The sequence below is a fragment of the Phymastichus coffea genome, unplaced genomic scaffold (genome assembly GCF_024137745.1).
Source record: "Phymastichus coffea isolate CEN01 unplaced genomic scaffold, Cenicafe_Pcof_1.1 PCOF00044, whole genome shotgun sequence".
NCBI classification, from domain to species: Eukaryota; Metazoa; Arthropoda; class Insecta; order Hymenoptera; family Eulophidae; genus Phymastichus; species Phymastichus coffea.
In genome coordinates, this window is record NW_026706855.1 from 133,025 (window position 1) to 159,314 (window position 26,290).

The following is a 26,290-nucleotide window of genomic DNA, read 5'->3' on the forward strand; positions in this document are numbered from 1 at the left end:
TATAATAGTTTTTAAATGTAATTGTTATTATTCTTCTTCGAGATTCCATTCTTTACAAAATAGATATATAGTTAGTATAGTTCTATAATTTATATCTAACAAATATTAAATAGGCACTTAATTACATCAACAATCGGTTGTTGGACATGCAAAAAATTAACAGTCTCACGTATGTTTATACAAACAATTGACTTATCTTCTTAAGTAGTTGAGCATTTTAGATATATTAAGTTGAGGAATGACTGCGCAATGACAATTTTACGATCTATCGTAAAAATCTTATTCTCTTATTTACAATACTTATTGGAAGTTATGCACAACAAATGCACAATCTCAGAGACTCAATTCCGCTTGTTTTCTGCCGCAGTATACAACATAATACTGAAGCACATCCTCTCAAACATACCGACTTTTCTTGCACGCAAACTTATCGCAGTCTCGTATATATTACAATAGATAATCGCATACCGTATATGTACAATACAGAAAACCAAAAATGAAGATTCACCCTTCCGTCCCAGTTGCACACTTAAGTCCGTCATGCATGCGAAATCAAAGAGTCGTCGTATGCAACGAGTTGCACGTAAAGCCTAGTCGAATCGAAGTCGTTGCACGTTTCATCGACGTGTCTCAGACCACGGCTTCGAGGCTGTTGGATGTCGTTGGCAGCGCTGCGTCACTCGAACCGTTCGGGCACATGTCCGCGGCCAAACATTTGGAGTCCTCCCGGCGCATACCCAAACGCTGCTTGTGCGCTCGACCTAGTGGTGGCATTTTCAAGCGCAGACGCTTGCGGTTAGCCTTCTCGTCCATTGTTTTCCTGCGAAAAGGCCACTGTTTGTCAAAGAACAACTTCAATCATGAATATTTGGAAAACTACATTTCAAATAACGTATAATTAAAATACTCTGATCGTAATATTTGTACTGCAAATCCGGTGGTGAAAATGCCATCGAGCGGACATAAAGAAGTAATAGGAGTAATTATGATTCCCCTTGGCAACGTAATAACCAAGCTGGAGCAGTCGAACAACGAGTGTTCTCGTAAATTAGACTTTTCTCGAGGAAAACGATGTCAATGACGAAGTGAAAATAAAGCAAGGCTGCACGAAAAAAAGCTCTCATTCGAATTGCAAAGATCCCGGCTGTGGCAGTGCGGCTATTTTGAGTTTCAGATGCGCTGCTCGCCGATGTACACGTGTATTTTAGGCGTACCGATGGCTTTAGAATTTATTTGATTCTCGCGGGTTCGACATCCGCTCAAGAGCGAGCGTCTGCCTCGGAGCGCCGATAAAGAGAGGCAGAAGCCGCGCGCGGACGGCTGGAAAATGGTCCTCGTTCGGCTGCTCGCAGCTTCGTATCGATTGGCTTCCGATGATTTAACTCACTGTGTCCGACAGTCGATGAACACGCCCATGGAGAACAGCAGAACGATCGCCGCCAGCACGGCCACCACCACGATCACGAGCGTGACGATCGTGTCCTCCTCTTCTGGCGTCAACGGCGACTCGGTGGTCAACCACGCCGCCGCTTCGCTCACCACTGCAACATGAACGACCCACTATTGTTACTTCTCTCCAAATTCATCTTCGTGGGATGAATTGTGGCGAGTGGGTTTATTACGCGCGCTTTAGAAAGCCGACCATAAATAGGCTGGTAAAGCCGATCGATTTGCGGAACACGGCTGCGACTCCCATTCCGGTCGCGACCGCGCATTATTATTTGTCGAAGATCGCGTCTCGCGGAACTGCAGCCGCGACGTCAACCAAACGATGTCCGTATGACGCAAACGCCGGTCGGACTCACCGCGAGTGCGCTTGTAATTGGCGTATTTCGGCTGCGTCATTCCGTTACGGAGGATACGGACTCGTGGAAGAAAGACGACGATCAGCCGGCTCGTACAGAGGAGAGCGCGCGCGCGAGTGAAGGGAAGCGCGTCGTCGCCCTCTCGAGAGATGCTCTCCCCGGAAACAGTAGTCGGCACTTCTGCTGCCCACGCTTTTACGCTACGACGCGCCCATACCGCGTAAAACTTTCCTTCGATACGCGAATCTCGGGGAACGCTCTCGACTGATTTTTCGCCGAACGTCTCTTTTTTTTTTCCTTCGTGTTTTTCGACTCGTTCCTCCTCCAAAATTTAGCTTGCAGCGCGGGAAGCTGCACTCGAACCGAAAAGTAAACTCAACTTTCACCGCCATACGTGAAGGGTATCATCGTCAAGTGAGAGCGACAATCCGTCACGAAAGGAACCACGCACGGAATGCAATTATCTCCCGAAAGAAGAATGTTTCTCCCAATCGCGCAACTGCTCTAATCGACTGTCGCGTTCTCTCGTGCATGCGCATCGGTCGGAAGGGTATCAGGCACGTCGGGTAGCAGTAGCACGTGCCGTGCGGGTGACGTTCGGAGACACGCGCGTGCGTGACATCTGCGAGCTGCAGCCGTCCTCGAGCGAGGGGCACATTTGTCCTTTCTTTCGCCTAATAATCGACGCCGACCGAACGATCTAGTTTTCTACTTTGCTCTTCTTCTTGCGCGCGCAAACGAAACACACCTCAACGCGAGACAGTTGTATCGAATGGAGAGTGACCTTCCCCAATTCTTCGTTTGGTCTTCAACGACGGCAGGAATTCACTTTTGACCGGCGCCGACTGTTGTTCGACGGATGAATCGAAAGCTTTCAATGGGAAAAAGGAAACTCGAGTGACATTGGACGCGCAGCACGCCGATCAAAACGGACACCTCCCGCACGGTTCTCAAAGTCCGATCGCATTTCCGGCGATGACGCTTTTGGCTTTCCTGTGGAATGTTTTCTCTCCTTCCGCGGCGCGCTTGCCAAACGTCGCCGGTTTCCCCGTCGATGTTGTTGGGACTACGCGTGCCGCAGCGTCGCTCGAGCAACGTCGGTCGTTTTCACAACGAGGTCACGAGTTTACGCGCACAGGTACGCGCGCGAGACAAGTCGTCGGCGCTCCGAAATTCATGTCTCGCGCGGGATTGCTGCAGGCACCTGCCGATCGTCGTCGCGATGTACCTCCGACGGCGAGAGAACGAAGCCGAAATGTCATACGATCACCGTCGATCGTTGCGTCGGTACGCGCACGCATGCAAGTGATACCGAGAAGCGCGGTAATTTTCCATTCCGGTTTCCCGCTCCGCTTCGCGCCTCTTCGCTCGCGAAAACACAGCTGCGCTTAAAGAAGGAAAACGAAATAAAACAAACAGCTTACTCTTATCCGTGAGGTTGTTCATCGGCCTGTTGCGCCCAAAAGCCACCAACTCGCAAGCACGCGCGTACAGAGTTGACTGACGATCACAGCAGTGCGCCGCGGCGGACTGCCCGACGTAGAGTGAAAACGTGCCGGAGGAGAGAGAGAGAGAGAGAGAGAGAGAGAGAGAGAGAGAGAGAGAGAGAGAGAGAGAGAGAAAGAGCGGCAGTGTGTCGCCCCCCCCCCCCTCTCCCTCGTCGTATTCCAGCCGTGTCAGTCGGCGCTAAGGCGAATAGGATTTGCAGGAAGAACCGCGGGATTTCGGAGATGAGCGGCAACAGGTGCGCGTCTTCGACCGTCACCGTCGCGATCCTGGAAAGCGATCGGACTGAAGCGTTGATCGCGCCAATCTTGAGCGATCGCTCGGCCGAATACCGTGAACGATTAAGGAAAGAAGCGAGCGCCGGTCATTCGGCGATACACCACGGGGGGTTCGTGCGCGGTTCCCCGCGGGCTTGGAAAGTCGCGCGACGCCCTCGGGATGCGCCGACCTTTTGGCCGATCGACGTGCCGCGCGGTCGAGGACGGGTTTTACCCAGCTCGCTTGCGTCGACGCCACGCGGACGTGTCGCGCGGAGCATCGCGCACGTGTCCGGCGCTAGAGGGGCGTCTACGCGCGCGTTTATCACCGTGTCGCGTGGAAAAGCGGCGTGGCTTTATCGGAGAGGAAGGGATTTGGCTGGAATGAAAGTCGTACGAACAATTGCGTGTTTCTTTATTGTGCAAATGAAATTAACAGCAGCACAGTTGGACGTGGCGCGCGAGAATTTTCGGAACTGTCGGGGCGCACGGCCTAGGAAGGTCGTGGCGCGGCTGGCGCGGCTGGCGCATCCGAGAGGGCGAATCGGACGAGCGCGCCGCCGCGAAAGTCCATCCGTCGACGGCGAGAGGCCGCTCTCTCTTTCTCTCTCTCTCTCTCTCTCTCTCTCTCTCTCTCTCTCTCTCTCTCTCTCTCTCTCTCTCTCTCTCTCTCTCTCTGTCTCACGCGAATGCCTCGTCGCTGACTCAAAGGTTTCTCGGAGGCGCGTCGCTGAGGCGCACAAAGCGGCCTGGAAAGCGCTATCTCTGCGCGGCGAGCTGCCTGAAGGAGAAGTATGCGTCCGCCCCGTGCACGAGTCCAACGACGCCGCTCATGAGCTGGAAATAAACGCACGGCCGAGGCGCACGAAAGTTTAATGAGGATCCAGCAGCGGTGTAAGGGCCTATATTTGGAAGGATGCGCGCGATCGACGCGTTCGATTCCCGTTCGCTTCGATTGACGAGCGCGAACGTGAATCGCGGCGCGTCGCCGGCGCGAGAGCGCATCGCGCGCCAACGTGGACGTATACTCACGTAGGCGGCCGTCATGGCAGGATAGACGTCGAAGCCGGGTGTGATGACGTACATCGGCCACAGGAAGATTTTGGTGGCGAAAGCCAGGTAGGTGGTCGAGCTCAGGTACATGAAGCAGCTGAGCCCGTTGAACAGCATTTCCTGGGAATTTCAAGGGCAGAGGTTTACGCGCGCTGTCGGCACGCGCGGGCAGGGGTTCGATCTCCGGTCGACGGAGATGCGATCCGAACCCGTGCGCCGCGAGGATCCAAACGGCGAGAGAGGCGTACTTACGAACAGCGAGCCACGCACGAGCCTGTAGGACTTCTCCGAGACGATGTAGCAGACGAGCAGCACGGAGGAGGTGAGGAAGCAGGCCGACGAGGTGGTGAGCGCGCCCTCGAACGCCGTGCCGATGGTCGCGCTGTAGCGCAGTCCGTAATTGATGAGCAGGCTTTGGATCAGGCCGCTGATTACCTACGGGAGAGAAAGCATTTTCACACTGGACGCGAGCGCTACTTTCAACCAGTTTTTCCATCTGACAGCTTTGACCACGATTCTCAGGTCGTCTTCTGAAACGCACCATTTCGCGATTGACTCGACTTTGTTGGCTAATCGCTGTTAGCAGCACGTTGATCGCGTGAATTTTCGCTGTGCGCTACTGTCACATCGACATACTGTCGATCCGTAAGCATTTTAAGTAATATTTCACGAACGCTTGATTACTTCGAGTTTCGGAGTTTATGAGTCAATCTCTATAAAGTATCAAGAAAAGTGATCGTGAAATAAGCCAAATCATCTGGATCGTGCCACGCGCTCTCTCTCTCTCTCTCTCTCTCTCTCTCTCTCTCTCTCTCTCTCTCTTCACTTCACTCTGAATGATCAAGAGAACGCAAATATTTACGTCGTGCTCATCGGATTTACGAATACAAGCACACCAGCAGTGTCGCTCATCTCGCAGTATGAAAAATTGCACAATTGCAAGAACGCATACGTACGGTCTCGAGAACTTTGAGGATGCCGGGCCACGTGCGTAGGAACTGCAGGTGAATGCACGTGCAGCAGCGCACGAAGCAGCACTCGAAACCTCCGCTGTTGGTGCGCGACGTTGGCTCGACCACTCTGATGATCGGCCCATTGCCGTGACCACTGCTGCCAGTGCCGATTTTCATCGTGACCGATGTCTGTCTGGGCCTCACGCTGGAAGAGACGACGAGCTATTCGCCGCGATGCAAGTCACCGACTGACTGAGACTCCGTACCGAGGGATGTCGTTGCACCCCTCGCATAGTCGACTATTTCGGGAGACCCGAGGAGACGTCGCGACACGCGGCTTCCATCTTTCCTCTCTGTCGCGTACACTTTTTTTTATTTGTCTTTCGTTTCTATTTCTTCTTTATTTGGCGGACGCCACGAAGCTTAACGCGCGTCAAGGGGAAATCGAGCTTCCGGATGACGGGAAGCGCGCGCGCTCGTTCGGTTTATACTTGGCTCGCGTGGATGGCCCGATGAACCGTGAACTTTTGAATGGCGCGGATGACAGCTCGGGCTTTTAATGCGCGCGAGTCCTGCGGCGGAAGTGCCGTTGCTACGATTCTCATTCTACGTTCGACTGTCAGAAAAGTATGCAATATCGAAAAAAACCTTCGCGTGCCAATTTTTCAAATTGAACGAGCGAAACTGAAGATGTGTTTAATAAAGATTAAATATCTTTTGGCTTGTTATTTCGAAGAAATTCCATTGCTTGCCCTTCTTTTTCCAAGTTCCTTATTCTTTAATCAGCCAACTTGTATACTCTACTTTTACGTGCTTTCTACCACGCACGGCTACAGTAATTTACATGATCTTAAGTAAGGTTAATATTTTACGAATTCGCTCGTGTCTACGTCATAACTTCGAATTACAATTCTCGAAGCAGTCGAAGATATTTTAAGATACAATTTTGCTCGTTCTCAGTTGATAGGGATTTGCACGAGGACGGACAATTCGCAAATCAAGTCCGAGAAACCTTTTCAGGCTCTTATTGTAATTCGTAATTATATATCTGAATCGACGTAAAGTGCTACAGGACAAATCAATTCGGATCCTAAAGTCCGTCTGAGCACATTTTCAACGTACACAATGACATTCCACTATTGCATGCATGAAAAAATATATCGAGTGAGCGAGGTAAAGTCCGTGTTTTCCTCCTACCGGGATGATTGGTCATTACGGACAACCTGGGAAATAAAAAAATGCCATTTACGAGCCGCTAACTTAATTTGTTACCAATTGACGTTTGAAAAAACTATATACGGGATGGATTGAAGATAAATGGCTGTTGGCAGTAAATAAACATAATTGAATGCGGATAAGATTTTATTATTCCAATTCGGTTTATATCGAGTGCTTCTATGAATTGATACGTTGACATATCGATGCTAATAGTTACGAAGTGAACAAGACTTTCATTGATGCTTTGAATAAAGTTCATTCTTGACAAATATCAACTCCATTACGCTAATCAAAAGGCGTGGTAATGTGTCAGCTCTAAAGGAGTCGCTATACCACACTATTATTAAATTGCACCACAGATACGTTGCCGGAAGTCTATTTCTTGAGCCCGCAGCAGATGATGGTATTCCGTGCACACGTGTAGCTCTGGTTGCTCTACTGCGAGGAGTACCAATGCGAGGGCACCGTTAATGGCATTGAAGCGCTTGTCGTATAAGAGCTAGCGCTTCGTTATAATTTAAACAATTGTTGTCATTTCCACGTATACTTGAGGTAGAATAACATTCCGACTTTCACAACGAGAACTTTGCGCTTGTGACGAAGTCGACACTCGGATATGTTACACGGCAAACCAGTGCGCCCAAAGCTCGATCGTCTCAGCAGCGATTTTAGTTCGCTTGACGATCCAACATTGTTCTCACTAAAAGATAATTACCTATGGTCGGTTTTATGCGCACTTTATGTAAACAATACGAAAGCTGACACTTATCGCGTAAAATATTATACAAAATAAAAATTATAAACTTTTGGTCGTTGTATAGGAAGACGAAAGGAAAAGTTCTACATACGAAGGCAAATTAATGAAAACTCAATAAAATCTTCGTTCGCGAGATATCCAAAAGATGAAACAAGTCGGAAATGCTTCGACAAAAGGACTCATACTATATCTACGGCGCACATTGTCGTAAAACGCCATCACATCGATGGCCCCTTCGACGCACCTAGAAAATATACGTCTGCGCTTCGATGTCGAGTCTAAACTTTCTCTTCTTCAAGTCTGCACGTCGATGGGTCATTTAACGAATTTCAGACGGATCGCCCAAGCGAAGTTGACGGTGTACAAGATTGCGTCTATGATACCTATCACCTGAAACACCGTGTTCTGTTACTTTCCTTTCACTTGGCATGAAAATCATCGATCACTTACGCCTGCCGCCATCATCAGTTCACTGTTGAGACGATGAGAGGCGTCGTTAACGACGATGATTCCGCCGATGAGTAACAGAAGAGAAGCCAGACCATTATAAATTAACTCCTACAATCCAATGAATTCCATTAATTTTATTTGGAGTTCGACAGAGAAAAATTAACGGGCGGTAATGAAACTTACGTAATTCGTCTTTCCTATAATAGGCTCGGAGATTGGCGAGAAAACGTAACTTATTATAAATATGCCTGTACCCATCATGAACGACGTTGCCATCAGCATCAAGAAAATATCTCGGGAAAATAACTGTTGCTCATTTATCGCCGATACTAATAAACTCATGACAATCAACCCGCTAACCTGTAATTACAACATTTGGAATAATATCAGTCGCGGTATTTCTTTTCGCTAATTGCTAAAACTACAAGAAAACTGCAAGAACGACACTTGAGTGATTTTCTTCGTAAACTTTATTCAACATTAACAATGGTACATTGAAAAGTCTACAATGCCAAAACTGCAATGCGGATTAAAATTAATGGTGACAAAGTTACGTAAACGTTACAAATAAACTAATGCAAAATATATATTAAGAATCTTACGCAAAATACATGTATAGTATTAATAATAAACGCAACCGTGTTAATAAGTACTCCAAATTAATGTGTTTTGCGTACACGCGATAATAAATGGTAAGAAATGCAAAGAAATAAATATTATATGCACCTTTCTGTTACAACGGAAGCTACAGATCTATATTATCTGTGTGAATGCACACATCCTACGTATATAAGTACATACCTTGAATATTGATTAATAATTTTTTTAATTTTTGCAAAAGACAGTACAACTTTAACGCTTGGCGTTCGATTATTGATTTCGAACTTTAGTTCACTTAATCGCCTACACGTCGGGTAGATTGCTTCTATTTTTCAACATTTAATAGCTCTGTAGCAAAAGGCTTATTTCACGATACAATGGTAAACGTCGTAGTTACAAAAGAATCGTCGAAAATATAAAAATCTTTCGTTTGGTTCTGCGTTGATCGCTGCGCTTGTTGTGTCCACCGTCGAAATGCATCGAATTTTGGAATTTTCAGTTTGTACGTCGAAAACTTGACAGTTTTTTTTTTTTTTTTCTTTTTTTTTTCTTTTTTAATGCAAACGTCACGACAAAAGCTAACGCACCTGACTACCAAAGCTCAGAATGTTGATTCGCGGGATTATACACCAAAGACACATTTAGACTTTTCCATCGACAGCGCGTTAAGTATAAGTACATACACATGAGCTCCTTTGACGGTTTTTTTTTTCGGGTTCGGCGCGGTTAGGCAGCTCGCACAACGCGATTTGCGAACGCGACCAAATCTATAGAAATTGAAACGAGCGTCGCCGTTGAAAGGGCGGTCTGCAGTTACGAATTGGCAGTGCCTTAATGTTTCCGTGCAAAGTCGACCGCCGCCGCTCACCGCCTTTGCCGCCCGCGCGAGCCTAAAGCGCGGCGCAGATCTACAAGCCTCGCGAGGTTCGAAGGGCGAACAGGGTGACGATAAGGTACAGCACACAATTAATTATGCCGCAGATCTGTAACAGAGCATGTTCATTTAGTTGGAATTGGGCAGCCCCCCACGTGCCAATTGGCTGCTCGCACGAGTATAGTCACCCGGCTACTGTAGGGCAAACTTACACATGCAGCCGTCAGCTGATTCTTGTCGTAATAATAATTGTTCGAGACGTTCACTAAGAGGGTGACCGACGCAGCGAGGAGCAAAGCGAAGCCGAATGCGTGATACAGGAGCTCCTGCGCAAACAGAATACGTGCACCAATTAGCATTTAGCATTCGATCGGTCGCTGCGGAGGCGCATGCGAGGCCGTATACTCACGAAAACAGTCTTGGAAATGATGGACTCGGTCGTGTAGGAGCAACAACAGCTCAGCACTAAGATCGTCGTTGCAATCATGAAGGTGGTCGCAATCAGCATGAAAAAGGTTATCTCGGTGCCGCCAAGGTAACGATTGTTCACGCTGTGGTGGGAAATGTAATATCCGACCAAACCCACGCAGACTGCGCCCAAAATCTGCGGTTCGTCAAAACATTTCGTTATTACGGAGCTCGTGCCGAGCCATATGCGACGCGCCGCAGTCCGTCCGAGCCAAATTGCCTCCCGCGATCGTTAAACCTCGCCGATCCCGAGCGATTTCGGATGCGGCTATTAATTCCTTCGCCGCGCTTGTTTTTACAGTCCGGCGAATGAATTTTTCGTTGACGTTATCAGTGACTCATCTGGGATACTATACTCGCGCGATGAGCTCATCGCCTTCTTGAGAGACCGCGACCGACTGGCAAATCGCTCATTATCAATTTTTCGTTCCTCAACGTTCGCAGACTAGCTTCAGCTTCTGCGCTCGCGATGGTTTTTTCGCCGTCAACTCCGATGGGCTTTCACGTGTAACTCCCTAATTATACTTGTGACTATAAATAGCATCTCTTTGTCGCGCAACTGCTCTCACGGACTTGGGTGTCGCGTGCCTTTCCTCTTATCTACTCTTGTTGCTGCGACAGTTTGATACAGCCTGCGCGTCACGTTGTCGCGCACTGCTAAGTATTCAGTGCAAACTCTTTAATCGGCCGGCTGAAAAACCAGAGGGATCGAGCGCGAACGAACGGCCGAGGTCGACTCGTCACGATAAAATTTCTTTTTTCTCAAAAACAATGGCTCAAGCGTGCCGTTTGTCACCGCGCTACGAGCTTAATCTTCAACTTGAAGTCGATGTAAGACGCCCTTGCGAACGACTAAAAGGCGTGCAATTTAGCTTGCCGCTGAATAATCAATTGCGCATTTATCGCTGCGTCCCGCGCGTTCTGCTATATTCGCGATTCCCCCGTCTGATCGCGCAACGTTACGTCTCTCGTGATGAAAAAAAAAAAAGAGAAAAAAACAACAGCCAAACCCATTCCACGTCGCTTGGTTGGCCTTGCTGGTCGACCAAAAGCAGGCGACGCCAAGTTGTTCCCTTGCGCGCGCAGCAACATTCTCGAATAATGGCGCGCTCTCGATCGTATTTCCAGCGATTCGCCGCGAATTTATTTCGAGAGAACGGCTATCGTCAGCGAGCTGACTTTTCGTTGGGCACGTCGACGGCATGTCCAAGTGGGTGCTTAGCCACGTCTATACGCTTAGCGAGGCGAGAAGAGGGCCGCGACGAAGTCGCTTCGAAATATGAATTATGCGGAGAGCTTGAGATGCGCATAAAAGTCGTCGCAATCGCTTACGCATGTTTCCACTTTTGCGCTACGACCTTTACTTTTAATAACATCGACGACTGCTGCCAAGAATACCACTTTGGTTAACTGTTCTGTAAAAAAGCTACTTTTCTCTCACTATATCTCTGATATTTACTTGTTATCATAATTTTTAGTCTTAACTACATAGCGTCAGGTTTTTCGAAGAGTACTTTTCCGTAATTGTCATCCCTGAATCTTACCAAGTTGAACTGACAGAGCGTCGATAATATATGCGTTATCGATATTGAATCCAGCGATACCAATTAAAAGAAAAGCGCCGGGATGAATTTCCGCCGATACGTCATTATATTATCTTGTTATTTCTCGATAAAAAAAAAAAGAAGGTGGAAGGTGCCCGATGGTTGTACCGAATAAAGATGAGCTGCTTGTCTTGTCATCGACGCGTGCGATTCCCCGAGGCCAAATATTTACTTGACTATTTTCCACTTTCCTTGTCATTTTTCTCAAGCACCACTACATCCGAGCACCTATACTCGCACTATATTCGCACTTGATCCTTTTGGTTGCGCGGATTTGGTCGAAAAATAGAAGCAATCGTCTCGACGCTACGTAGTCGTCGGTGCGCGGCCGAGCGAAAGCCGCACGCAAAGTACGTACCACTTGTGCGAGCTTCAGTATTCCCGTCCATGATCTGAAAAACGACGTGTTGATCGCCGACGGGCTGCCAGTGGTCACCGTCCTCGTTTGGATCGTCACCGAGTGCGACATCTTTTCGTTCAATCGGTCCCTGCTGCAAAACGAAAGTCATCCACCTGAAAACGTGGCCGGGATCGGGGATCGCTTGATTTTTCCCATCGTCGGCCGAAAAAATTCGTTCTGTCCATGGCGGCGCGCGCAAGGAACGCTACATATTTTTAGTCTCGAACGGTGTCCCAGCGTTTTCGCAGCGCGGCGAAGATACAGAAATACGCGCAGACAGCCGCGCACGGCTCGTTCGCGACGGTGCACCGTGAGCGATGACCATAAGTCCGAAATGAAATGAGTGCAAGGCCGTCGAAACACCGCGACCCAAATACGCGTGTCTTTTTCTTCGTTCTTTCTTTCCTCTTCTCGCTCCCGCGGCGACGACGATTCGCGAGCCTTTTCTTTCTCGCTCCCTCTTATCGTTTGCGGGCGTGCAACGCGAGCTTTATCAACAAGTTGCTCTCGCGCGCGCGATCCGTTCGTTTTTCTTTTTTTAGAAAGGTATACGGCGAACGCGGCGTTCGCTTTTTTTATTTTTAAACGTGACGCTGTACGTTCGCGTGTCCAATGACCAAAACGAACGGCCGGCCGATACGCGAGCAACCTCTGCGAATGAGAATGCCAGGAAAAAAAATGTGCAAAATTTATTTTTAACGAGACCACGATTATCTAATCGGTACCAGCTTCATCGGAGTATTCGAGTACTCGTTAAATAATTCCATTGCGGCGAAAAATAAATAAGGCCGTGACGAGGGGTCGTTCCACGACGGACAAAGGCACAATAGTTTTGCTTTACGACGTTTTTTGCCGTCCACGAGTGTGTGTTTCCTTGCGCGTGCAATAACAAAAGGTCCGGTAAGAAGCGTCCGCCACGCCTCCTCCTGTCGCGCCCGCGACGCGCTCTTTACGCACCGCCGCGCGAAAATCGATAAGCCGCGGACGCCAACGCTTTCACTCTCCGCGTCCGCCGTGCGTACGCCAGCGGAAACTCGCCAGTTTTTCTCGTCCTTCTCGCCTCGATCGGCGACGCGATCGCGCCCAAACGATCGTTTGCCCGAGCGCAGCTGGCGCGCGGCGCAACGAGTCCTCGTACGTATCTCTACGTGCACATGCGAACGGCAATGGGTATATGACTTACGTGCGTCGGCGGAGCAAAGTCTGCGCGTGGAGCGTCGGTAGCTCGCGGTCGACTGCGAGCGAAGGCGCGCGACTGAAAAAAAAAACACGGGCGACGGCACGGCGGCTCGGCCGCTGACGTCACCGTCGCCGCCGCTGATATCATCGTCGTCTTCGTAATAACGCTGGACACGCGAGAAAGTGAGAGAGAGAGAGAGGCGAGGCCGAAAAACGCCGCTTCTGATCGATGCGCGCTCGGCGCGGATCTTCGCGGCTACGCGATGATCTTGATTCGGAAAAGGCGCGGCTGACGTCAGGCTTTTCGGTTTTTGGGTCAGCGAGAGACTTGTTTTGACGGCCGAGAGCTTTGTTTGCGTCGCGGGGAAAAACGAATGCGTATTTCTAGGCTCTGCGCTGCTGTGTGTTCTTGTTGCAATGTGGTCCGGGGGGGGGGGGGGGGCTGAGTAAATTAGAAGGGAAATTAATCGTTGCGAGCATTTTTAAAGCGCCTTTTTCAAATGACACTTTTAATCTAAACGAAGATAACTTCTGTGATCATTGAACTCATTAGACTTATCGCTGCAACGTTTCTGAAGATGGAAAACAATGACCTTCATTCGAACATCGAATTGGACTTGCTTCGTGAAATTTTACATTCACGTCGAATAATAAGTCTCCTTTGTAGACGTTTGTGTAAAGGATGCATGCAAGGAAGATAGAACGGATGTAAAGACGTATTGAATAGTTATCTTTATTTTGTTTGTTATATACAGCATAATCGATTATTGTTACGCGCGAAAAATATTTTTCAAAAATGGAGATAGAAATGACTATGATTTAGCCGATAAAACTGAACTCGAATTATTTTCCTCAGCGTTTAAGCTAATCGATGACAAGCTTCGCGCGTAACAATCGTTGACAGCTTGTGTCCTTTTTTCAAATCTTTGTACGCATTATTTTTATTATAACTCTTTGTTCAGTAATTATTTCGACGTAAAAATAGCGACTCGGATGTACGGCATAATAATAAATACAGAACGACCGTATTTATATTATTATACAAAAGAGGAAAAAGAAAGCTTTTTCTTTTACGCTGCTCAATCATACAAATACATTGATACAGATTAATGCTGAAAAATTATTAATATATTAGACAATTGTTACAATAAGATAAATAAATATACTTTTCATTTTTATATTAAAAACTCGACTATCTTCGTTTAACAAGTAACAAATATATAATAATCTGTTATAGAAATGACGACACTCGGTATTCTTCTTTTTTTTTAGTAAATGCAGCTGTCCACGCAATAATAAACGCCATACCTTCTTTGCATATATATTATGTTTTTTTTTTTCCATTCTTGTTTAAACGGTGAATCGATGGACAATGACCCGTCGCTCAAACACAGGCTGCCCCTTGCGTTTCGATATCGTTAGAAGAGAATTACACCCGACGTGGACAAATTGGCGAACGACGGGAGAATTAGTGAACGGACAACAAACAGTCGCAAACAAACTCGCGCGCGCGACGAGTACATCGATTCGTGCGGAATAGAAGTGTGGCTAGGCAAAAATGACAAACGGGTATGTATACATATAAGGCACTGTGTGTGTGGGTGTGTATGTGTGTGTGTGTGTGTGTGTGTGTGTGTTTAGTGTCAAGCGTTATAATGGTCGCTTTACATGCGAGCGTGTTAACCCCCCTCTTTTTAAGTATAAAAATTGTTCTCGGACGATCGCCGTGCGACAACTCGAGAACGTTAGGCAGCTTTCAAACAAAATTCTAAGTGAAAGGAAAGTGAACGTCGATGGGAAATAATGAGCTTTTTGTTTGTGGCGACGCGTGCTTTCGGCCAGTTCTGAGGACTTCTTTGAGAGAGAAAGAGAGATATGACTCGGTGTATAACTGATGTGCGTTCGACGCTCGCCGATGCGATATTACTAGTTCTTGTATTCCAGGTACAGAAAGTAGGCGCCTGCTGCGTAGATCAGAGTGTTCAGGATGCAGAATACCTGAAAATGGAGGAAAATGCCGTTAGAGTGATTTGCGGAAGAAGTAGCTTTTGGAAAATGAGCTTGCGACTTGATTTGACTGACATATCATGAGTTTAATAACATTTTAACAACAGTTTTTGAAAATAGTTTGAACACATAGTCGTAAATAAGTCGTCAAAGTCAAGTTTCGTTAAGTATAAAGGACTGGCGGGTGCGTTATTTCTTATTTCATACTATCAAAATTATTTATTGGTTGTAAAAAGGCAGGATTTAAAAATGACGATTGAAAGGATGACTTTATGAAATAAATATCATAGTCGTTTACCGCTCCAGCCACGTACACTCCCCAATGAAATAAAGTTGTTATTTGGACTATGAATGCAGTGAAGTAGAGGACGGTCCAGATTGCAGTATTTAATAATTCCTAAAAAGATACAAATGTTCAATCATTAGTACATACAAGAGAGTTCAACTAATTCATTCAAGTATATGAAAAATTTTAAGTGACTTTACCGTCAGTATCCAGTTTATAGGTAAACTGAGGGATTCTCGTACAGAGAAAAAGTAGATAACACACCAAATCAATGTAATAACGAACGCTGCAGCACAGACAAACATGTACCATCCATGTCCACCCAATGCCATACATATGATACCGAGAATCTGAAAGTTGAAATGGTAAATTTTAGATTCAAATTTTACGAAGAATGTATTATTTTCGAGACTTTACGCCAGACACTGTTGAGCTTTTACAATTCACACACGTTTCGGTAAATAATAATCTAATATATATGACAACAGATTTTTTTACGATTTATTTCGCATATTCATCTTATAAAGTTTAAAATAATAACAAATTAAAAAGTACAAATTAAAAATGACAAATTACACTTATCGGCAACGTTTTAAATAAACCCTCTCGCCATTGTGATTCTTTTTTCTTTATCGCGAGCGATGCATTGTCAAGAAAAGCCAACTTGAATATGTGCACTATCTTATGGCTATTCCGGGACAATACGATGCGAATAATACTCCGCCGAGATAAAAAGCATGCTTCGAGGTTTAGTCGAGAGTCTGCGAGAAAATAGACGGAGATTAAATTGTTAGGCGCACGTGGACGATTAAGATTTGCGAGGATTTTCAATTGCTATATGCTTTCGACGTCGCCTTTTATTTATTTTTTAAGGTATTTGTAGAATGGCAGGTGAGCAGTAAAACACAACTGTTTAATTTCATTGAATTTTCGCGTATTTTTGCAAATATCGATCCTGCAATTCTCTTCTTTTAGCATTTTGCATTCTTTCGGCACCGGTACGCATTGCTGTCTTCCAATCGAAGCTCGGAAAGTAAGATTGCTCCTTAATTTTCTTGGTCAATTCCTCTTTTACTGCCTTGAACTCTTGCTCGTAATCTTGTTTACTTTTCGGTACGAATCTTGCCACGCTTTCGGCTTCATTTTCATCTTCGACGATCTTCATCTCCGGTATTTTTCTAGCTAAACTTTTCTTTAACAGCTCGTCAGCTCGGTTCAGATCTTCGCTGATCTTCTGCGCCTGAACTCGACGTAAATCTTCGAGATCGACCAAGGGTTTTCGCTTCTCCTCGAGTTCAGCTGGGACGAAGCCTTTCTTCTGCAGGAGGATGGCTTCTGCACGCGAGCGCTCGTTTCTGCGCAAAATTACCGTTTTTGAAACTCGGCGTTTAGCTAATTTGCTTTCCTCTTCCGCGCGAGCTTGTGCTTCTTGCTCCTTTAACAAGTTGAGACAAAAATTAAAACCATCCGTTCGTGACGCACCATATCGCTATCGCATACCTTCAAAAATCGTTCTCTCGCTTCCTGATGTCGTTTGTTAATCTCGACCTGCTCGCGCTCTTGTTTACGGCGCAAGGCAACGGGATTTTTCGACAGATACTCATCCTGCCATCGATGAAAGTCGAGCTTGCGTTTGGTTTCTCTCCAAGCGAATTCCTCGAACCACTCTACTCGTTCCAAATCTTCATCAATTACACATTCGTCTGGTTCTACGAAGACTCTAACAGTCGAAACACCATCCAGTACTGATAAGAGTTTCTGTCGATAACACAATGGACTCGAACAGATATACGGTGTCACCTATATCCATATTCAAAAATATGAATTATTTGTTCTCCAAATTTTACTGAACTTTTGCTGGTACCTTTTCCGACACAGTCTGTAGCCGAATAGGTTGATCAGCCTTCCTCTTCAAATCCCAAACCTCAAACCTACCATCCAGTCTCGTAAGTATAAACATCCCTGATCTTCCACTCCAGCACCCTTCACCGTATCTCTCATCCTTTGATCTGCTGTGAAATATCGGTGCTTGTGGAAAGTCCTCCTTCCATATCGCGAATACTCTACCTCCCACGGTAAGAAACACGTCGTCGAGATGAGATGCCTTGACCATACACCTCACAATGCCATCATGAACGTTACATCTCTGGATTATTTTGCAGACTTCCTTGTTGCTCGAGTCAACAGCGAAAGTTTGACTTTCCCAGCCACAATAAAGGATTTCACCTGTAAAGGTGCCCACGAAGACTTTACGAAGACGTTCGAGATCCGTTTGATCGCGAATACTCAAACTTGAGGACTCTTCGTTTTTTGCTAGAGGGAGAAGAAAACTAGTAATGGATACACGGGTTGGTACTTTATCGTCAAGTTTCTCGAGAATCAACTGGTAGATTGGCGAGATGTTCATGTCTAGAGGACTGCGAGCTGTTGCTAGAGTTGACAAGGATTTCGGCAAGCTCCAAAAAAATATCGTACCATCCGTTGAGGATGTAGCGAAGCAACTTCTTTTATCTCTTGGAGAGTCGACTGAGATTTTTTGGAAGTTACCGTCGGACGCGATTCGACACCAGAATGGTAACCACTGGATGCTGGTTATCGTAAGCTTTTGAGATTTTCTGGACGAACCGGTGATTTTTGCTTCTTCGATTGGCAATTCTTGGAGATGTATACTTCAACATACGATATGTCAATGAATGTTTAAAAAGAAAGCGAGTTTAATTATACGTACTTGGACGTCAATATTTGCCGATTAATATCCCACAAGACGATCGTTCCATCTAAACATCCTCCGACAATCACATTCGTATAATCAGCCGACGGACAAAACGCGATGATAGAAACTTTCTCCTCGCACTTTAAAACCATTTTCGGCTGAAGTGGAGTTTCAAGTGACCAAACAGCGATCAACGACTCTCTTGTGGCGCGTTGATCCAAGTAAACGCACGCCAAAATATCGTCCAATTCGCAATGCCAAGACATCGAGAAGAGATATCTATTGCCTATTGCCTTCAAATCGATCAAAGTCGCTCGATTCTCGTAGTTGCTGCAGGGATCGACGAACATCGGTAGCCAATTTTTGCTAGCCAAGTTGGCAACGTCGTTTCTGTAGAGATTTGTTGAAGCGTTAAACGAGATTGTATCGATCATCCTATCTACGTGAGTTTTCAAGAATTCGCTCAGCTTTTCCCATTCATGGCGGCGCTTCTCTTCGCGTGCTATCTCTTCTTCGGTCTTTTCAACCTCGGTGTCTTCTTCGTCTTTGTTCTCGGATGAACTTTCTCGATCTTTCTTTTCTTTGTCTTCCTCCTTGATTTTAAAAAGACGTGATTTAATCCTTCGTTCAATTCGGAATTTCGGATTTCATTTACCTGTCGTTTCTCGTCTCTACCCTTCCAAATCGCCGTAAACTCGTTTGGTATCTCGAGTTCATACTGCGTCCACTGATGCTTCGGATTTCCAGGATAAGTCTGCGCTTCTGCATCTGCGTTTCCAAGATTTGTCTGACAAGCTTGCGATATGGTCGTAAACTCAACATTATCAAACGTCTCGTACAACGGTGTCAATTCGACGCAACCATCTCTGGTATCATCTGGGCCACAATCCGTTAAAGATCTCGGTCGACATAGTTCAGATATCGGCAGATGCAGGTCGATTTTAAACAACGATCGACTAGTATTCAAAAAGTTGTCCTCGCATTGGACCGTCGATCCCAAATCCGTCCATGGTCTCGGAGATTTTCGAATCGCTTCTTGCACGAGCTTCAGAATGCTCTTGGTGATCGTGCGATTGTGAGAGACCAAAGCTCGCGTACTTTCTTCCGTCAAGCAGATCACGAAATCACCTGCGCACGTTTGAAATTCAAGACGACTTCTATCTCAAAATCATTCGGAATGATGAATGAAAATTTATTTCGCACCAGATTCCCTGGGCTCGATCTCGTCGGAAGCGTATCCCACCAGCAGTTCAGGCGCACTCCTCGCTTTGATCCGATCCGCGATAGCGTTCAACGGCGAGCCCGACCCTCGGGCGACGTCCAGAAGCTCGTCGCGCGGCACAAAGGCGTAAGGACACTCGAGGAACACGTGCTCGTTGACCACGCAGCCGAGGCGTCGTTGCGCGTCGGCGGCCAACTTGACGGCGACGATGTCGTCGGACTCGACGGCCAGCGGAGAGCGACCGAAGCGTGGCCGCTCGCGCGTCATGACTGTCGCGCGGCCATCGATCCAACGCTTCCTCGGGCGCGTTACCAAGGCACGCCGCTCGATTTGCATTCCCCGGCGCGCTCCGCCGCGGAAACCCTCGCTTCCTCCTTGCGGCGCGCGCCCGCGTGGCTTCCGCCGCTCCTCGCTCACTGGCAAACGCGCGCGCGCGACAATTAGAAGCGGGATTCCTGCGCCGCGCCGCGAGAGCGCACACGTCTCGCGCGGCACGAGCGTTTTCACTTTCACTCGGCGAGCTGCTGCTGCTGCTGCAACGGTCTCTCTGCGTCGAGCCACTCGCACGCTCGCTCGTTACGAGAGAAGCTCGCCGCCAGGGAAATACTCGTACTCGGGATTTTCGCGGAGCGAACATTACGCCTGAGTAAAAGCTCGAGCGCTTATGCGTCATTATGCTTCGTAACGATCGCCGGGACTTTCTCATTACGTGAGAACTATCGGCATTTTCATGCTGCCGCATTATTTAACGGGTGGAATTCGCTCGACGACACGACAATTAGATCACTTTTTTTTTGTTCCGAGCGCGCGCAAACCAAGCAGTCCATTAAAATAACTGCTTGCTAAAACAATCTAGTACAGCATTTAGGACATCTTCCAAGGTGAAATTAACGCATAAAGTTCTTTTAAAGACACGCAGTTCAAAAAGAACGTGTGACTTTTCAAGTTTCAATAGGAAAGATATATCTGTGAATAAATCATTCGTTATTACGATTTTTTAGCGAAGCCGTGGCATGCGAATGTCAGACGAGTTAAATATGTAAGTGCCGGTAAGACGCAAAAAAAAAAAAAAAAACAATAAAGCGAAACGATCGGCATTTGCATTTGGTACAATTGTCGCGACAAACTCTACGAGAATAGATCGCTGTCTGTCGACTCGGAGCCCGATCATCGTGAATTTTTCATTGCCGCGTTCGAAGCGAAACGAGTCGTTTGAGAACGATCATCCCGGGACCACGATCGACTAGCTTTGCGCTCTAAGAATAGAGCGATCGCGGTAAGCGTTAACGCAACTCGTCGTCCGTGATAATGAGATTCCAAAGGTAAGTGACGAGGGGTCGGGTCAGAGAAACGACGACGATCAAATAAAGCCACTCGGCGTTGTGCGCGAGAGACTCGCCGAGCGACTTTCTTTGCGAGAGCCGAGGGACTCTGGTAAAAGAGCCAATGACCTACATGCGGCTCCGCGACGACGAAGCGCGACTGCGAGTCTCTTTTGCTGGCTTTGAGACTCGGCCGAGGCCGTGTTTTCTCGCGAAAATCGCGCCACGCAACGGGCCGTCTGTCTGTCGAGCAAGCGCAAACAATGATGAATCGACGACGAGACAGCAGCGTCCCTCCTGAGACGACCGGCGGGCGGGGGGAAGGGGCAAGCCGTCGCGACGCGAATGTCGCTCGATCGAGTCGAGCGTTAACGAGGCACCGCACTCCGCCGCGGTTCGCCTTCCGTCACGCAGGCGGCGGGCGTTCAGGCGACAATCGCGCAGAAACGGCGGCGTGGCCCCGCGCCTGAGATTCGCATGTCCGCGGCGCCAGCCATACATAACGGTACGCGCGCGCAGGAGCGCAGCGCGACCATGTATGTCGATATTTCGAGGCGCGCTCGCCTCGCGCGCCTGCACTCCGACGACGCGCTTCTTTTCGCGAGAGAAAGCGAGCCTTCGGCGGACGCGCTAACGCGATTAGCATAGTTGACGCGAGGCTCGTCGCCAGGAGGAAGCGCTCGCGGGACCAGCGTGCCCAGGCCCTCGGGACGAACCTGTCGCTAATCCGGTCCTAGCGGCCCAAAAGATAAGATAGCGCCAGTTCTCTTCGCGCGAGTATCCGACCAGATCGAAGCTTCACGACAGCGTCTCGACCCACTTGGCTGTAATACGTCGCCGTTACGCAATCGTATTTGCGATGCGTGGGCGTGGGCGTGGAGAGCACTGGGAAGTCTCCTACCTCTGCGGCCTTCGCGCGCACGTCGCTGCTTCTCTCTCTCTCTCTCTCTCACTCTTTCTTTTCCTTTGTCGCATAAGAAGGTCGAATAACTTTCGGGCGTGGGAGTTTCCTTTTTTTCTCTTCTCCGGCCAAGTTTGTTTGGGAATTGACATGTTCCAGACAATGCGACGTGGTTTTTTCTTCTTTTACGGTCGACCGCGACTCCGCGCGTCTCGGGAAAGCTCCGTTGATCGATACGAGATTGGGTGGTCACTCGGCAAACAATCGATTCGACCGAACTTGCAACACAACGAAAAACCAAGGCGTAGAGCCGCCCGTAGCGCTTTACGCAACGAAGCCGTAAGCTCTATTTTTCAAGTTGGCCATCCATAACTCACGGCGACGCGATTCGTCCTTACCACGCGCTCACGAGGAAAGAGAGTCGTCCGGTAGTGCGCCGTCGAGAACATATCGGTGACATCCCGCCAAGCCGTTACGTATAGCCGATGCTCGTCGAGCTTAACATCATCGGCCAAATTTTTTGAACATCGCCGGGTGTCGATCTCGCCGCGATTAATCGTCGACTACGCCGGCTACTCGCGCGAGACGCTGAAATCGAGTTCAATGCTCGCTGGCAAGCTGCTCTCGCGAGTCCGCATGGCTATAAATAGCGGCGCGTATACACTCACCGGCAAATTATAGTCCACCGTGCAACAAACGCGCGGCGAGCTTTTCGAGCCGGCGACGAGCTTCGCCGCGGGAAAGCGCGCTTCCTCCAGTTCTCGGCGCTCCGCTCGCGCGTCGTTTCGTTCCGCCGCGGCCTTGTCTATCACGCGAATCTAAAAGCGCGTCGTCGCTGCCTGCTGAGCGCCGCGCCCAATCGATATAAATATGCGAGATTATTGGACTCCTTGAAAGCGAAAGCGCTCGCCTAGCGCTCGACGCGGCCGCGCGCTCGATAGCTCGCGCTGCCGTCCGCTTCGCCCTGACATCGATGGCGAGCTTCGTAAAATTAGACGCGAGTCCGTTCGACGGAGACGGACTGTCCCGACGCAGCCCCCTCGCTCGGCCGAGGAAGAGTGCCAGCGGCGGGGGCATATCGTCTTCGTCGAGACGAGAAACCCGGCACGCTTTTGTTCGCGAGCGTCGGCCACGACGAAGCGCACACGCAGCGATATTCCAAACGCGCGCACGTGCGCAGTAGGAAGGCGGAGCCGGCGGCGCGCCGGAAGTTCGCCGCGCGCTCGTGCCGAACTGCTCGGCTGCCTCGCGAGGAGCGCGACGAGGCCGCGCCGGCGGCACGCCCGACGTCTTTCCAGCTGACGAAAATGGAGAATCAATAGCGCTCCGCCGACCAGCAGTCGTGCGACAGCCACGTACACACTTGTCGCGCGCAGAACCGCTACAGCTTTGCACGCGTACGCAAGCTGACTAATTGGGAGTGTGACTTTTGTAAAAGTCATTCGTGCCGAGAGCACGCGTGCGCCCAATGAAACCAATGAAATAATAAAAAGCAAACGGGCAAAAAGGCAAATAAAAGCAGCGACCTTGGCACCTATGCGCACTGTTTTCGTTGGAAGTACACGACCTTCGGTCAACGCTCCGGCGTATTTTCCATCGAGCGTAACAAACAACAACGGAGCCACGGACGACCCGTTCCGAAAAGCCAAGTGATCAAGGACGCTCTCGAGCGAAAATATACCGTTGATCGAGGAAGCCACTCGCGCGCGGTTCTAAACACATCCAGGTGCTGCGTCCGACTTGGTCGCCTGCTTTATGTGGCACACCACGTCCACGCAACTGTTAACGCCTGGAATGCCACGCCACGGCCTCGCGCATTCCCGTTCTCTCGCTCGATCGACTTCTGCCTCCTCGCCGGTCTATTCGGGCGCTATAGAAAACCGTCGGCGGCTCGCGCGACACCGACCCACAGCGCGGTACGCAGCCGACGACCCTCGTCGGTGCCGCGACATTGGCAAACTTTTGCGCGAGGCAAGAAATCGAAACGAAGCCGCGCGCTATACGGCTGACTGCCAGGCGCGACGGCGATCGAAGGCTCTCGTTCTTATCTCTATCTCTCTCTCTCTCTCTCTCTCTCTCCCTCTCGGAAACGAGCGGCAACGGTGATTTGAAGAAGCGGCTCGCGCGTTTGCCGTTCGATCGACGCAGCGGAAGAACCGACGGCCCTGCGAGATAAGCGTACATTGTCTCTTAGCTTTTCTCCCCCTCGGAGATAAAGACAGTTGCTCATCGACGGAAACTGAATCACCTGCGCGAATAGTCGCCGAATATAGCGACGAGTGGTACGACCGCGTGGCATCGCGCGCCTGTCGCACAACTACTCGGTGTCGCGCCAGCTCGGTCGGCTTGTACCAATTGGAACAGCCAGCGGCCGATGCTCGTCGGAGAACTCGTCGCGATAAGAGCAGCGCGCGCTCGCGTCTCCCTGCGGCTCGGCTACGTCGACGATCGTCGAGGGCCCACGTATCGCGATCCGCGCGCCCGAGGGTAACACGCGTCGAACGGTTGTGCGCCGCGGCGTGCGCGCACGACCGGCCTTTACCGTTACACGCCGATGCAAGTTCAACGTCGTCGCGCGAAACAGAACTGCTCGTTGCCGCGCGGCCTCCGCGGAGAATGCCTATTCTGCTGCGGGCGCTCGCTCGGGCAGTAGCACGCGGCTCATCGATAAGCTAAGAATGCCGGAGTACGAAGTCGATGGAACGCGCGACGCGAAAGTCGAATCGATCGATCCTCGCCGCCCTCCCCCCTCCCTCACCCCAACTTTGGACGAGCTTGCGTGTGCGCAGATCGCGGAGAGGTGTATTTGGGCGTTGGATTAGCGGCCGTCCGGACGAAGCGCACGAGCTTCGCGCCAGAGGACGTGCGTCGTTCGAGCAGCGGCTCGCAGTCGCGGTTCGCGGAACGTCGAGACAATCGTTATCGATCCGGCGCGAAAAGACGCACGGCTGAATCGACCCGACTCGCTATAGACGCTGACTTAGAGGAGAGCGTTTTGGAGTCGCGCGGCGACACAGGGGCAGCCGTTCGCGTGCGTGTACGCGCGCGTTGCGTAAGCTCTCGGTCTCGGACGCGAGAGGGGACAAACCGGTCGGCGATTCGACGCGCGCGTACCCTCTAGTCCGTGCCGACGTTGCTTTTCGCGACGATCGATTCTTGTTTTCTTTGTTTTTTCCTTTTCATTTTTCACGAGGGTGAAACACAGTGCCGCGTCGCTTCGACAAAGTCGACGTTCGAGCTTGCTTCCCCCGCGCCTGCGGAACAGCGAAGAGCTTGCGAAATCTGGTCGCACGGGTGTGCTGAGAAAGAACTCGCGACGACGCGCGTGCACGAGTCCGGCGAAGGCCGCCCTCTCGCTTACGTCACGACGAAAATAAGAAGAAGCGAACGGGCCGGACGAGGCAGGCGAATTCGCGGCCGCCGATCGAGGTTGCATCCGACGGCGTCGAGGCAGATGCTCGGAACAACTCGGCCGCCGCAGGGTCGAGGAACCAAGGCACTCGGGCCGCGCGTAGGCGCGACGTCCGCACTCACCAGCTGAGCGAGCTTCAGCATCCCCGGGATGGTCCTGAAGTAGAGCGGACTGAGTTTGAGTCCGGCCAGCCTGCCATCCTTGCTGCCGGCTGGCTGGCTGTTGCCCGGCTGCACCGTCACCGACACGCTCTCCGTCATCATGGACTCGTCTGCTCGGCACACACCTGTTGCAACGACCGCCGCGCGCCGCACTCGACTGAAGGCGCGCCGTAAGCTCGCGCCGCCGTCTCGCCGACGCCGCCTCCGGTCGCCGCGATCCCTTCCCTCGCGCACGCTCGGGCGTGTAGGCTCGCGCTCCGCGTATCTCTCTTTTCGTTCTCCTTCTCCCGCTTTCTGCCTGTTATCGCTTCGCGCGACGTCGCGCGTCTCCTATCCGCGCGCCGCCGGCCGTTACGCAATACTCGCTCGGGAGTCTGACTTCGCGCCGATCGCGTCGGCCGCGAAGGCGAGCGCGCGCACGAAAGGGCGCCGCAAGCTTCGCGAGTGACTGCGAATCGGCAGCCACATCCGTCGAAACAGCGACCGCTGCAGTTCGCTGGTCGCGCAAGGCCGAACGCACGAGGCGGCACGCACGCGCAGGCGTCCGGCGACGGGCCGACGGGAGCCGAGAAGCGCAACGCTAAAAACGGCATTGGCGGCGGCCACAATGGGGCGAGGCTTTATTTTTAAATCGTCGCCGAGAGCGTTGCCTCTCCCACGCCCATATCGACGCAGCGAGCTGCTGCGCTCACCGCCAGGCACTCACCAGCTGAGCGAGCTTGATCAGGCCAGGCAGGCTGCGAAAGTAATCGGGATTCATGACGAGGCTCGCCGATCCCTGGCCGCTCGGTCTGCTGTTGGAGCCGTTCTGCACTGTCACCGTCACGCTCTCTGACATCATGCCACTGGCTGCTCGCCCGTCACCGCCAGCGGCAACCACCTCCACCGGCTTTGCGACTATAACACCAATCTTGGACGCCTGCGGCGGAGAACTACTCAGCGAGGAAGATCGCGCGACGGGCCACTCGCGTTGCAGGTCGCGTGCACGGCGAGCGACGCGAGACCGGACACTGAATGCGGCCGCGCGCCAACGCCGATTCCTCTCGCTCGCTCTCTTCCCCACCCGGCGCGCGAGCTGCCCTGCCGCCGCTGCCGTCGCGGTATCGCGGACTCGATTGACTCATCTCTCGAATGGTACCGCG

General features: G+C 50.0%; 5 protein-coding genes across 8 annotated transcripts; all 5 read right to left on the reverse strand.

The window, feature by feature from the left end:
- Nucleotides 1-34: 34 nt before the first annotated feature.
- On the reverse strand, nucleotides 35-3,333 carry LOC131664559 (uncharacterized). Its single transcript, XM_058935763.1, has 3 exons — nucleotides 3,230-3,333; nucleotides 1,388-1,541; nucleotides 35-820 (listed from the first exon to the last, which is right to left on the reverse strand). Exons 1-3 carry the CDS (start codon nucleotides 3,249-3,251, stop codon nucleotides 631-633), a joined length of 366 nt encoding a protein of 121 aa, XP_058791746.1. The 5' UTR covers nucleotides 3,252-3,333; the 3' UTR covers nucleotides 35-630.
- A 400-nt stretch (nucleotides 3,334-3,733) lies between these two features.
- On the reverse strand, nucleotides 3,734-5,760 carry LOC131664574 (protein singles bar). Its single transcript, XM_058935780.1, has 4 exons — nucleotides 5,578-5,760; nucleotides 4,874-5,056; nucleotides 4,601-4,741; nucleotides 3,734-4,405 (listed from the first exon to the last, which is right to left on the reverse strand). Exons 1-4 carry the CDS (start codon nucleotides 5,749-5,751, stop codon nucleotides 4,328-4,330), a joined length of 576 nt encoding a protein of 191 aa, XP_058791763.1. The 5' UTR covers nucleotides 5,752-5,760; the 3' UTR covers nucleotides 3,734-4,327.
- Nucleotides 5,761-6,929: 1,169 nt separating this feature from the next.
- Nucleotides 6,930-13,185, reverse strand: LOC131664446 (uncharacterized). 3 transcript variants are annotated; one of them, XM_058935537.1, is made up of 5 exons: nucleotides 13,129-13,185; nucleotides 11,904-12,036; nucleotides 8,183-8,359; nucleotides 8,000-8,107; nucleotides 6,930-7,939 (listed from the first exon to the last, which is right to left on the reverse strand). In XM_058935537.1, exons 2-5 carry the CDS (start codon nucleotides 12,012-12,014, stop codon nucleotides 7,865-7,867), a joined length of 471 nt encoding a protein of 156 aa, XP_058791520.1. In that variant the 5' UTR covers nucleotides 12,015-12,036; nucleotides 13,129-13,185; the 3' UTR covers nucleotides 6,930-7,864. The 3 variants fall into 3 exon arrangements, with proteins under 3 accessions (XP_058791520.1, XP_058791518.1, XP_058791519.1); XM_058935535.1 differs by lacking the exons at nucleotides 6,930-7,939; nucleotides 8,000-8,107; nucleotides 8,183-8,359 and adding exons at nucleotides 8,455-9,582; nucleotides 9,686-9,799; nucleotides 9,883-10,077; XM_058935536.1 differs by lacking the exons at nucleotides 6,930-7,939; nucleotides 8,000-8,107; nucleotides 8,183-8,359 and adding exons at nucleotides 8,455-9,582; nucleotides 9,686-9,799; nucleotides 9,883-10,077 and having other exon boundaries at nucleotides 11,904-12,033; nucleotides 13,129-13,180.
- A 901-nt stretch (nucleotides 13,186-14,086) lies between these two features.
- Nucleotides 14,087-26,160, reverse strand: LOC131664671 (plasmolipin). Of its 2 annotated transcripts, none has more exons than XM_058935974.1 (4): nucleotides 25,855-26,160; nucleotides 15,618-15,767; nucleotides 15,430-15,528; nucleotides 14,087-15,122 (listed from the first exon to the last, which is right to left on the reverse strand). In XM_058935974.1, the coding sequence occupies exons 1-4, from the start codon at nucleotides 25,987-25,989 to the stop codon at nucleotides 15,051-15,053; spliced, it is 456 nt and encodes a 151-aa protein (XP_058791957.1). In that variant the 5' UTR covers nucleotides 25,990-26,160; the 3' UTR covers nucleotides 14,087-15,050. The 2 variants fall into 2 exon arrangements, with proteins under 2 accessions (XP_058791957.1, XP_058791956.1); XM_058935973.1 differs by lacking the exon at nucleotides 25,855-26,160 and adding an exon at nucleotides 25,110-25,768.
- On the reverse strand, nucleotides 15,789-25,096 carry LOC131664669 (dynein axonemal intermediate chain 3-like). Its single transcript, XM_058935970.1, has 6 exons — nucleotides 19,334-25,096; nucleotides 18,786-19,258; nucleotides 18,146-18,723; nucleotides 17,282-18,086; nucleotides 16,918-17,217; nucleotides 15,789-16,852 (listed from the first exon to the last, which is right to left on the reverse strand). Exons 1-6 carry the CDS (start codon nucleotides 19,686-19,688, stop codon nucleotides 16,337-16,339), a joined length of 3,027 nt encoding a protein of 1,008 aa, XP_058791953.1. The 5' UTR covers nucleotides 19,689-25,096; the 3' UTR covers nucleotides 15,789-16,336.
- Nucleotides 26,161-26,290: the final 130 nt, after the last annotated feature.